General features: G+C 37.6%; 1 protein-coding gene across 1 annotated transcript; it reads right to left on the reverse strand.

The window, feature by feature from the left end:
* Positions 1–4,907: 4,907 nt before the first annotated feature.
* On the reverse strand, positions 4,908–8,764 carry LOC122013392 (ricin B-like lectin R40C1). Its single transcript, XM_042569655.1, has 7 exons — positions 8,540–8,764; positions 8,180–8,302; positions 7,777–8,005; positions 7,082–7,224; positions 6,873–6,995; positions 6,189–6,417; positions 4,908–5,161 (listed from the first exon to the last, which is right to left on the reverse strand). Coding segments are annotated over exons 1-7 (1,020 nt in total). The 5' UTR covers positions 8,711–8,764; the 3' UTR covers positions 4,908–5,159.
* Between the last annotated feature and the right edge of the window lie 3,751 nt (positions 8,765–12,515).

The following is a 12,515-nucleotide window of genomic DNA, read 5'->3' on the forward strand; positions in this document are numbered from 1 at the left end:
TTCATCTTCTATTTTTTATTTGTGGCACTCTCGCTTAGGTCATGTTTCAACACCTCGTTTGTAGTTTTTAGCCTCTACAGGAGCATTAGGACCTTTAAAAAATTCTTATATTTCTGATTGTAGTGGTTGTAAACTGGTCATATTTTCTGTCTTACCATTTTCTAAAAGTCTTTCTTTTTTTCTGCTTCATTTGATCTTATCCATTCTGATGTGTGGGGACCCTCTCCTATTCCTACAAAAGGGGGGGTCAAGGTATTATGTTTCGTTTATTGATAATTGTATGCGTTACTCTTGGGTCTATCTTATGAAACACAGGTCTGATTATCTTACAATTTTTAATAACTTTAGAGCTCTTGTGAAAACTCAATATTCTAGTGTCATCAAGTATTTTCGTTGTGATTTGGGGGGTGAATACACTTCGAATCAATTTTCATATTTACTTGCTTCTGATGATACTATTCATCAAACCTCGTGTACAGATACTCCTGAATAAAATGGCGTGGCTGAACGAAAACATAGATATCTTGTTGAAACAGCCCGTTCATTTTTATTGTCTACCGGTGTTCCTAGTGCCTTTTGGGGGGAAGCAATTTTTACTGCTGCTCATGTCATTAATAGAATTCTGCTCATAGAAGCAATCCTTACTGCTGCTCATGTCATTAATAGAATTCCAACCTCACATAATTCAAGTTTGTCACCTTTTGAAAAATTGTATGGATATGCTCCTGTCTATTCCTCTTTGCATATTTTTGGTTGTACTTGCTTTGTCCTTCGTTCACATTAAGAGCGTAATAAGTTAACCTCTCGGTCTTCTCTTTATGTCTTTCTGGGTTATAGTGTTAGTCAAAAAGGATATCGTTGCTTTGATCCCATTAGTCAAAAATTATAAGTCTCTCGTCATGTTATGTTTCTTGAGCATATTTCATTCTTTTCTATTCCGTCTAGTTCGCATAATATGACAAAGCATATCTACTTTACATTGATCCTTTCAATGTCGATACTGAGGAAGATTCACCCACAAATCCTACTGTTAGTTCAATTAAATCTGGTACTTTGGCTCCCGAGATATCCACTCCACATGTTCCTCCTTCTACGACTATCCAATTATCTCCTAAGGTTGCGGATGATCCTTCTCTCCACCGTCGTCAATCCACTCGTGTTCGTAAGTCTACTAAACTACCAGATTTTGCTTACTCTTGTTATTCTCGTTCTTTTGTTTCATTTGTTGCATCTATTCATTGTCTTTCTGAGCCTGAATCCTATAGAAAAGTCATTTGTAACCCACTTTGGCAGAGTGCTATGGCTAAGGAACTGACTGTTTTGCATCAGAGCCATACATGGGATTTAGTTCCATTGCCACCAGGAAAATATACTATTGGTTCTCATTGGGTATATAAGATCAAAATTAAATCTGATAGATCTATCGAACGATACAAAGCTCGTCTTGTTGCTAAATGTTATTCTTAGGAGTATGGCATGGATTATGAAGAAATATTTGCTCCTGTTGTAAAAATGACAACTGTTCGTACTCTAATTGTTGTTGCTTCTATTTGTCGATGGAGAATATCTCAGATGGATGTCAAGAATGCATTTCTAAATGGTGATCTTCATGAAGAAGTTTATATGACACCTCCTCCTGGTATTTCACACAAACCTGGTGAAGTTTGCAGGTTTCGTAAAATGCTTTATGGTCTCAAACAAGCACCTCATGCTTGGTTTGAGAAGTTCTCTATAGTGATTACTTTGTTTGGTTTTCATCCTAGTAATCATGATTCAAAATTATTTGTTAGATGTACAAGTGTAGGTCGTATTCTTTTATCATTATATGTTGATGACATGATTATTACTGATGATGATTCTGGTAGAATTGCTTCCTTGAAGTCTGAATTGGCTCACTGTTTTGCTATGAAAGACTTGGGTATACTACGTTACTTTCTAGGCATTGAGGTTGATTATTCCCCGAAAGATTATCTTTTATCTCAGTCAAAGTATATATCTAATCTGTTTGAGCGTGCTCGTCTTACTAATAATAGAGTTGTTGATACTTATTGAAACTAATGCTCGATATTCTCCATCTGATGGCTCACCTTTGTCGGATCCTAGTTTGTACAGAACTATTGTTGGAAACTTGGTTGATCTCACCATGACTCGTCCAGATATTGTGTATGTTGTTCATGTGGTTAGTCAATTTATCGCTGCACCAACTACAGTTCATTGGACTATTGTTCTTCGTATTCTCAGGTATCTTCGGGGCACTCAATTTCAAAGCATTTTATTTTCTTCTACTTCATCTCTTGAACTACGTGCATACTCTGATGTGGATTGGACTGGTGATCCTACGGATCGCAAATCTACCACTGGCTTCTGTATTTTTCTTGGTGATTCCCTCATTTCTTGGAAGAGTAAAAAACAAGATGTTATTTCTAGATCTTCCACAAAAGCTGAGTATCGTGTCATGGCCTCAACTACTTGTGAGATAGTTTGGTTGCATTGGTTGCTTATGGATATGGGTGTCTCTTTTCATCAACCTACTTCGTTATATTGTGATAATCAGATTGCTATTCAAATTACACGCAATTCAATTTTTCATGAGCGGACGAAACATATTGAAATTAATTATCACATTACTCGTCACCATCTTCAGATTGGCACCACCACATTACCTTTTGTTCCTTCAAAACTACAGATTGCTGATATGTTTACCAAGGCACATTCCGCTTCACGTTTTCGTTTCTTATCTGGCAAACTCTCAATACTTCTAGCTGTAGCATCGTGAATTTGAAGGGGGATGTTAGATTATATATTTATTTGTTTATAGCTTTTAAGGTAATTTGGACCTTTTCCTTTTTTTATAGAGTTTAGGATTTCTTAACTTAACTATATAAGACTTTATACTCTATATCAATTTTAAGATCTAATAATATGGTTAGTTTTTTCCTTCTCTTAATTTCTACATGTTTCTCGCTAGAGACTTCTTCACCCAGCCTATATCAATTAACTACTCATAGTCAGACACAAGTCAACAATTCAACCGAGAACGTGATTATCTTAGCTTCTAAGTTACTAACCAATTGACTCAATCATCAATCAACTGAAGATGGCCACTTGCCCAACTCCGGCAGCCTCCGGGTGGCCTCCGAGCGGCCTCCGACCGTCCGTCCCAATCCAAACTATAATCTGAGAGATGGTGAACCCAAAAAAGGATCGCAACCAATTACAACTGAATCACGGTCATAATTCAGCAACAATTACGATTGGTCCATCTCAAAATTCACTTTTTTAGGGACCACAAGATCTGGTCTCCTCAAATACATAGTCTGTCTTGTGCCACTTACATCAGTAGGGATCCTCTAGTCCATAAATTATGGATCAGGGGATGGTCCATTGTATGAGGACCCTTGATTTGGATAGACTCCACCTTTAAATAGGTGGGATCCATCTAAATCAAAGGTCTAAAAAAATGAATCATCCTCTGATCCGCAATTTACTAACCAGAGGATCTGTCCTCCACTTACATAGTACGTCTTCAATTTTCTCTTGTCAAACTTCTCTAAGTCCTCAGCACTCTTCTCATGCCATTCTTCAAGTTTCAGTTATGCAGTCTAATTCTCAGACACAACTACACTGATACTCATCTTATACTCCCTCAAGCATCCCATATCATTTTTCTTTGATCTACATAGAGAACCTTAAGCCATCAAGAGTTACCTTGGTTGGAAGTTTGAGTAGTCAACTAGATTACGTTAGTCAACTTGCAAATTAATCATCAAGTTGTTACCTCTGCAATTTAATCAATTGGGTATGTTTTTAGGCAATTGGAGTCAAGTAGAAGGTGGTACTAAAGTTTATCCATGTGAGGGAGAAGGAACTCAAAATTTAACAAATATACAACTCAAACAACTTCTGAATACACTTATTATTTTTATCTGTAATCACTTTTGATGAATGGAGCTCAAAATCTAAGCTTCTATTCTCATGAACGTTTTAGCTTGGAATTGCTTTTTCTTTTCTCAATGCTTGCTTATATTATATAAAGAGAAAAGCAATTTTATTGCCTTTGTGCTTAAATTGCAAATCTTATATCATGAAAAGTCATTATTTATATAATAGTTCTCTACATTTGAAGTGAAGAAAAAATTATAATGATTTTTCCAAGAATAATTCTCCTCACAAATCAATATCAACAAAACTAAAAAGAGCACAATTCACACTTTTAACAAGTTTTACATTTTGGCCTAGCGCTTTCAAGCTTTTACATTTTAACGAGTTTATTAAGAGCTTGTCTCTGAACCAAATATCTTTCTTAGTGAATCTCTTGTTTGAATTTATTATTTCCTCCAAAGGAACGTCAAGTATTCACTCTTCGTTTCAGACAAAAACACGTACCTAACAACAAATATACCCAGAAAATCTATACCAAAATATACCAAAATCCCAAAGTCATGTTGAATAAAAGTGAATTGAAGGGGTCTATTCATCCAAAAACCTCAACATTCAATTCTACATTAACCTAGTAAAAAAATTTGCAAGAAAACCTACAGAGGCCAAAATTACCCACAAAATTAAGGTGAGATTAAACACTAAGTTTGTGAGTGCGCATAAATTTTATCCGATAAAACCCAAAAAAAACTATCTACTTCTAAAATGTATAGAACTCCACTTAAAAGTACCATTGCATAAAGAGCACATAAACTGAAGCCTATTCTAACTCTACTTCAATTCAAAACTGACCCAAGATCAACACTGACCCCCCAACAATAAGTTCGAATTCCCAGCAGTATAGACAAATAGAGCACATTTTTGGTTCAACTGGCCTAGACTGCTCTTCTGGCAAAAATCCACCGTTTGCTTTTTGTAACAAGATCCTACATCGACCTTATAAGTTACGTCCTATAAGATACATAAAATGGAGGCAATAATATATCAGCAGTGCATTATCCAAAGCATAAAGCCTGAGTTCCAACTCCAGAAGCAAAATACAAGTAGCATCAAGACAGATACACCATCAACATAACACAAGTGGGCAGTTCCACAATTGACACCAACTTCAGGAATAAAGGACACATAATGGCCTCAACGGCACATCTTATTCTAGATAGTAACGGAGAGAAGCGCAGCATACCAAGCGGCAGGGATTATGATCGTTGCAGCCACTTTGTTCCTGCAAAGCAAGATGCATGGCAATGATTAAGATCAATGGCATAGAAGGCTATAACTAGAATTGATTCCTATGATGATTGGATTTCAGAATTCCTCCTGTAATAATGCTAGAGGCATTTTCATATAGACAACTTTGATTTGTCTATGTAACTTTCTAATCCCATTGAACTTATATTGAACCTCCTTGATTTGTACTCTCACCATCTTTTCTTCCCGCATAATTAAATACTGCCCAATTTGCAGCTTCCTCACAACCCGTTCTAGAAACTCGAGTTCTAGAAACCTGGTCCACATGCATCAATGGAGTAAAGAATTGAAGACTGCCCAGTGAGGGTTTCATTATCAGGTGGGAGCTGAGGATAAGAGAGGCAATCAGTGTCCCTTCACTTCTTAGGAATTGTCTGTCTGTCAACACTGAAGGGAAAAAAGTTGAGTCGAGACATCAAGGATGATGGGGGCTTTGGGAGCCCTCAGGAGACCGTCACAATTCGAGCTCTATGATGTGCATCAAGGAATGACATTACGCCCGCTCATCTCCTTAACACTTAAGAGTTAAAGTGAATTCCATGACCTGCATCTCAACCTCTTTGAAGAGATCAAGAGATGCAAAATCATCAAGGAAGGTTTCACCACTGGCAAATTCTCTAATAATCATTAACTTAGCTACTATTCTACTTTGTCTCTATAAATATTTTGATAGATAGCTAATTAATTGTCTCTAAAATAAATTTAACTTCTAGAAATGGTTATATATTTTTTGTGCAATTCAAAAAATGTATAACCCTTCTAGGACATATAGCTTCAGAAGCAAATTAAATAATTTGTCCCTGATTATTTTAGAATCAAATTCATGGATTTAGGGGGGAAATAGATATGCCTCTAAATATAACTTCTGTTGGAGTGTAAATTGGCAAAGGATGATGGATGCAAAGATATCTTCTATCATATGGCAGATCAGCAACATGAAAAATATTGAAAAACTAAAATCATCTAAGCAGTTTGGATTGAAACATCAAAAGGAAACTTACAGAAAGGGACTATCTTCCATTGCTGGTTGTCCCCTTTCAGCCATTCCCAAAGGCCAACAGCGGTTCCATCTCTCACTCCACCATGTTCCTTGTCTCCATGGAAAGCATCAAAGTTCAGACGAATGTTGTTCACCATCCGGATGCAACGGAAGCCTTCACCAGTGTCATTGCTTTCAGCCCACAGAACAGACTCATCAAGATAATTGGGATTGTATGGAATCAGTCGAACCTATGATAGATTATATAAAAAAATTATGCATCAGATATACTCATACCAAATTCTTACGAGATTAATTTTCACCGATCTAAGGATCAGTTTCTCGCCATGTATCAGCCATAGACAAAACACCAAGTTGTCTACTACGCTCTCAGAAAGTTAAAACAGATCAAATCATTGTAAAAGCACTGTGAGAAAGTAGATAATTATTCTTCTTAAAATCAAATCATTTTCATCATTTGTATGCAAATGAGCCACCATGATCAACTAGTAAGGAATAATGAGCATTGTCTAGAAATTTCTCATAAGCCTCAATTCCAGAAGTCAGTTGAACTGCTACCAACAAAAGGAAATATAACGCCTGCTACAATGAAGGAAATGAAATTAAAACATAGCCAAACTTTAGCAATTTATGGGAAAAAAAAACAATAACTATTATATTACAGTAGTCTTTATGCTGAACTTACAAGATTTTGAGCGCCAATGGAATGTTTAATTGCTTCGCCGGTCATTTTATTGACAAGGGCAAAGCCTGGGAACCCTTCTTCATCCTTCACTGTGTTGCTGTACTTAGTATCCTTGAACCAGCGCTGTAATTCGAAAAGCAGAGGTCATTTGAAAATACAAAAGCAGCAGCACACTTAAATGCCATGCGAGGAATTTAACATGATCTTGCCTGGAAGTCATCATTAGGATCGAATGGTGCAAGGATTACTCTGCCATCCCGGATGGAGAGGGAGTAGTCTGGCCCAGCCTTGGTAAAGATTCTTACGTACTGCTGAGCAGGTCGTCCTGAGTAGTTTGTCGGGAGGTCTACACCTGCACCATTTGACAATGTAACTATGCATAATGCCACAATATGGACCTAAAGGAAAGAAAATTATCAAACCACCTGATTCTTGCAGTTCTTACAAGACAATAAATAGGAAATTTTTTATTTTTGGAAGAAAAAAAAACATATCATAACATATTAGGCACACCCCGGAGCATCTTCAACTTTATCAACCTTTAACCAAAAAAAGGTACAAAAAAGATAACATTGTGAAGAACATCGTATTTTATCAGCAAGCTATTATATTATCTGCAACAGCAGAGTAAAATTTTCAATGATGCCAAAAGTAGAGTTTAATTTGAGTCACAAATAGTTGTATAGAAAAGATAAAAGAGAAGCATAATGACACCATTAAAGCAACAATAACATGTTGGTATTTTTCAAAGTTTGCTCTGGGAAATAGATGCATACTAAAACATTGTTCGGAGCATGTTTTAAATTGCTTATCTCGGGAAACATCTGCTAGTAAATGCGCAGTAAAGACGTCACATACTGGTTCCATCTCTAACTCAGAGAGAGAAAAAATTGAAAGAACTTACCTTGGGGTTCAATCTTCCACCTTTGGTTGTCACCCTTGAGCCACTCCCACAGCACAATACTGGTTCCATCTCTAACTCCTCCATGGTCCTTGTCTCCATGGAATGCATCAAAGTTCAAACGGATGTTATTAACCATCCTAATGCATCGATATCCCCCACCGGTATCATTACTCTCTGACCAAAGGATCGACTCATCGAGGTATTCAGAATTATAAGGTACCAATCGCACCTGTAATCCGTTAATGGGTTAAGACAAAAGTGTCAAGGGCATTAATATCATAGAGTGAATGATCCAGTAAATTACAAGTTCAGATTTGCAGAAGAAAACAAGAATGAAAATGAGTAAACCTAACAAAATATCAAGGAAACAACATCAACGCAAATGTCTTTGATCTGGACTTACAGGATTAGTAGCTCCGATAGAGTGCTTTATAGCTTCGCCGGTCACTTTGTTCACAAGAGCAAAGCTAGGGAAACCTTCCTCATCCTTCACCTTCGTGCTGTGCTTCAAGTCCTTGTACCAGTGCTGCGATCAAAACAAGAAACAACTATGTCATAAGACAACGTATACGGTTTTAAAAAAACGGTTTCTTAGAAATCTCCGATGGTGACTGGAAACACAAACAAAAGAGAAAATCAAAGGGCACAAATCAGAGCACTCATTTAATGACAAGAAAAAACCATATCAGAAGTTAGAGAAATCGAATATTCATGGAGGAACCCTAAATAAGTGATTAAAAGAGGGAAAGTCGTAGCTTCTTGCCTGGTAGGGATCATTGGGATTATTTGGCGCGAGGACAACATGGCCGTCGCGAATCGATAGGGAGTAGTTGGGATCCGCCTTGGTGTATACCCTGACGGTACGCTGCGCCGGCTGGCTGCCGGCGATGGATCCGTGCTCCGATCCATGATGGTGGTGGAAAAAGTGCGCCATGAGTGACTGTTCTGTGCTTTGCTGTGCTGTGGTTTGGTCTGGATAGTGGCATTTTATAGACAAACTACAAGCGAATGAATCTTTCATAACAATCCCTGTATTTTATGAATTTATTTGCAAGCCCCCCTTGCAGTGGCTAAAACAATGTCTTTTTGGCGAACGAGTACTAGATTTATTTTAAAAAAAAATTATCATATATCATTTAAATATATTAAGAAATAATTCTGAATATTTATTTTTTATCTGTTCGGTTTTAAAATTTCTCAAATATAAATATTCATAAATAAACTGACATTAAATATTTAAATTCAATAATTTTCTTGAATATTATCAATTTTTATTTGCCGTTCTTGCTTATTTAATAAACACTAAAGGCCTTTAAACAAAATATATATTCACTTGTCTACATAAATACTTTTTAAAAAAATAAAACTTTAAATATTTAAGTAAAAGTTAGATATTTTATTACATATTTTATCAAAAAGTCTGAAATATTATTTTACATCATTTCGACATTAAAAACTATATGTATGTACAAGTAATATTACTAGTAAAAAAATGAATTCATAAAATTTTATTTTGAATCTCGGCATAGCATGTTGGGATAATTTTCTTAGGTCAAGTTTAACCAGTTTGACTAAGCTTGAGTTGAGTCAAGTTTGAGTCGGGATTTGAGTTTTAATATTTGACAATATAAGGAGATTGCTAGAGCAATCGTCCGGTTATGGAGATGGTCAAAGGGTTGACCAGGTTGATGAGAATACAAGTCGAGTATGTCAAAATTGATAGGAGACTTGACTGGGAAAGTCATAACTGGATGTTAGGTATTTGGAAAGTCCTGGTGAGGAGCCAGGCAACGGGAAAGTTCTAGTGAGGAGCTAGGCAGGAGAAAGTCTTGGTGAGGAGCCAAGCAACGGGAAAATCCTAGTGAGGAGCTAGGCAGGAGAAAGTCGTAGTGAGGAGCCAGGCAATTGGAAAGTCCTGGTGAGGAGCCAAGCAAGTGAAAAGTCCTGGTGAGGAGTCAGGCAGTTGGAAAGTCCAAGTGTGAACTTGGCAAAAGAGAAAGTCCTGGTGAGGAGCCAGGCAATTGGAAGGTCCAAGTGTGATCTTGGAAAGGGTGTAAGTCCAAGCATGTGGTATTGGCAAGGTAAGTCCTGGTATGACTTGGCAAGGAAGACCCGACAACTAGGATGAGACCGAAGGAAGCTCCTGAAGGCAAGGCGTGAAGGATGGGGAGATATCCAAGGAACGCAAGGCTGATGGAGGAGGCTAGAAGGCTAGTTCGAGGTTGGTCGGGTGTGGTCAAATGCTAGGCGTAGAGATCCAACAAGTCATGGTTGACCAGAAGTTGGGTTGAAGACTTTGGACTTGAGATTGAGTCAAGTCCAAGCTAGTCAATCGATTAGGCAATCGATTGAACCAGGGTCCAATCGATCAGCTGATCGATTGGAGTGTGCTGCGAAGGAAGGAATGGCCCAATCGATTAGTCGATCGATTGGGAGCATGAGTCGCGAGCACAGAGGCTTTCCTAATCGATCGGGAAATCGATTGGGAATCTCCAATCGATCGGTCGATCGATTGGAGTTGGGAGTTCTCACGCGATCTCGAGAACACAGAAAGCGTCTGAAATGATCCACCGATCGATTCAGACTATCCCAATCGATTGACCGATCGATTGGGATTCGACCGTTGCACAAGATGCAGGTGATAGACGGATGGGATTGTGCGGAGCTGACGTGACAATCGATTGGGGTTGATTTCAATCGATTGGAGGCATTGTATATAGCCTAGGCGGAGCATTTTCTTCACCAAAACTTTGGGTTTTTCTTCCTGCGATTTTTCTGTGATCTTCAATGAGCTTCTCCGGCTTTCACGGTCAGTTGAGAGTGATATATAGCCTGGACGGATGGGATTTTTCTGCGATTTTTCTGTGAAGGCTCTTGAGAGTGTTCTCTCAAGGTTCAAAAGGCAATAACAAGCAACAAGTAAGCAAGAAGAGAGTGTTTTTACTTGTATTTGTACTTCTTCTTCTTGTGTGATTGTTTGTGTGTGTGAGAATTTGTACAAGGTTTCTCCACCTTCGGCTGCGACCGAGAATGAGGGTTTTCATAGCGGAGGAGTGTGTCATGTGTGGATCCTTGGATTAGTCACCTCTTCTTGAGGTGGATATCCAGTAAATTTACTTGTTAGAGTTGTATGAGTCTTGTATTTTATTTCCACTGCATATCATCATCAAGACGCAACCGACGAGCGCGCGACGAGACGCTATTCATCCCCCCCTCTAGCGGACACGACGGTCCCAACATAGCCAAGGTAAACACCTTCCTCGTACACTAGTCACTATTTCAAAGATTAGTAGCTACCTATGATTTACCTTCTCTGTGTTGGCCCTGAGACATATTGACAGGGGCACTAGAGGCGAGCATAGTCGTCTTTTGTCACCATGAATTATAAAGTAGAAATCTTATTAGATATCCTTGAGGCGGCGTGGTTATTAAGGTATAGAGTGTTGTCATATGATGTCTTGGGGTTGAAATTCGGCACGTCCAAACATGCCTTCTCTCATGCCTTAGCCACCTGTACTAATGACTAGTAGTCATCCGTAGTTTTCCTCATCCGTGTTGGCCTAGGGATGAGTTGACGGAGGCATTAGGGGCGAGCAAAATCACCTTTTACCACATGAATTATACATGTGTCTTCACGTCCCGTGCTTAGTTAGTTAGACGGTAGCAGATTTATTGTAATGGGATAAAGATTAATTTTTAATGAGCATATCAAGGGGTGTAATCAAGTGGAGTTGAGCTGAACAGTAAGAGGCTCGAGCTCAGTTCGTTATCCCTAAGCTCGAGCTTGATTTGAGCTTTAGTTCTTAAGTTTAGACTCAGCTCGTAATAAAATTAAATAGCTCAAGTTCGGCTAAAAAAAACTCGTTTAAAATTTAAACGGGCTTAGTTAAGCAAGCTTTAGATAATTAATTATAATAATTACAGAAATTAACAACGAGGAAAAAGTAGTCATCTTGACATATCTAAAAAGTATTTTAGAAATAAAGAATACAAAGTTTTATATAGCTAAATTAAGAAATCCTAAAACCTAAACTGAAAAGGTAAAAGACTAAATAATCCTAAAAACTATAAAAAAATAATTCTAATAAATATATATAATCTAACATCCCTCTCAAACTCACGATACTATAGTTAGAAGTATTGAGAATTTATTAGATAAAAAAAGTGGAAGCGCGAAGTGGAATGAGCTTTGATAAACATATCAGCTATTTGCAACGAGAAAGGAACAAAAGGTAGTGTGATAGTGTCAAGTTGTAGATGATAATGAGTGGAATAACAATCAATCTCAATATGCTTCGTTCTCTTATGAAAAATTACATTACGCGTAATCTAAATAGTACTCTAATTATCACAATGAAAAGCAGTAAGTTGTCAAAGAAAAATTCTCATATTTGCAAGCAACCAACGTTGCCAAACAATCTCACAAGAGGTGATAGTCATGGCACAATGTTCATCTTTTGTGGAAAATATGGAAATAACATCTTACTTCTTACTCTTCTAAGAGATAAGAGAATCTCCAAAAAAAAATACAGAAGTCGGTGGTCGACTTACGATCCATAGGGTCATCCGCCAAATCAACATCAGAGTATGTACATAGATCTAATGATGAAGTAGAAGGGAATAAGAGACTCTAAAACTAAGTTCTCCAAAGATACCGAAGAATGTGAAGAACAACAACCCAATAAATTATGTTCAGTACAATGACAAACTGACTAACTACATGTACAACATGAGCAATA

This window comes from Zingiber officinale, chromosome 8B, assembly GCF_018446385.1.
Source record: "Zingiber officinale cultivar Zhangliang chromosome 8B, Zo_v1.1, whole genome shotgun sequence".
Taxonomy (NCBI): domain Eukaryota; kingdom Viridiplantae; phylum Streptophyta; class Magnoliopsida; order Zingiberales; family Zingiberaceae; genus Zingiber; species Zingiber officinale.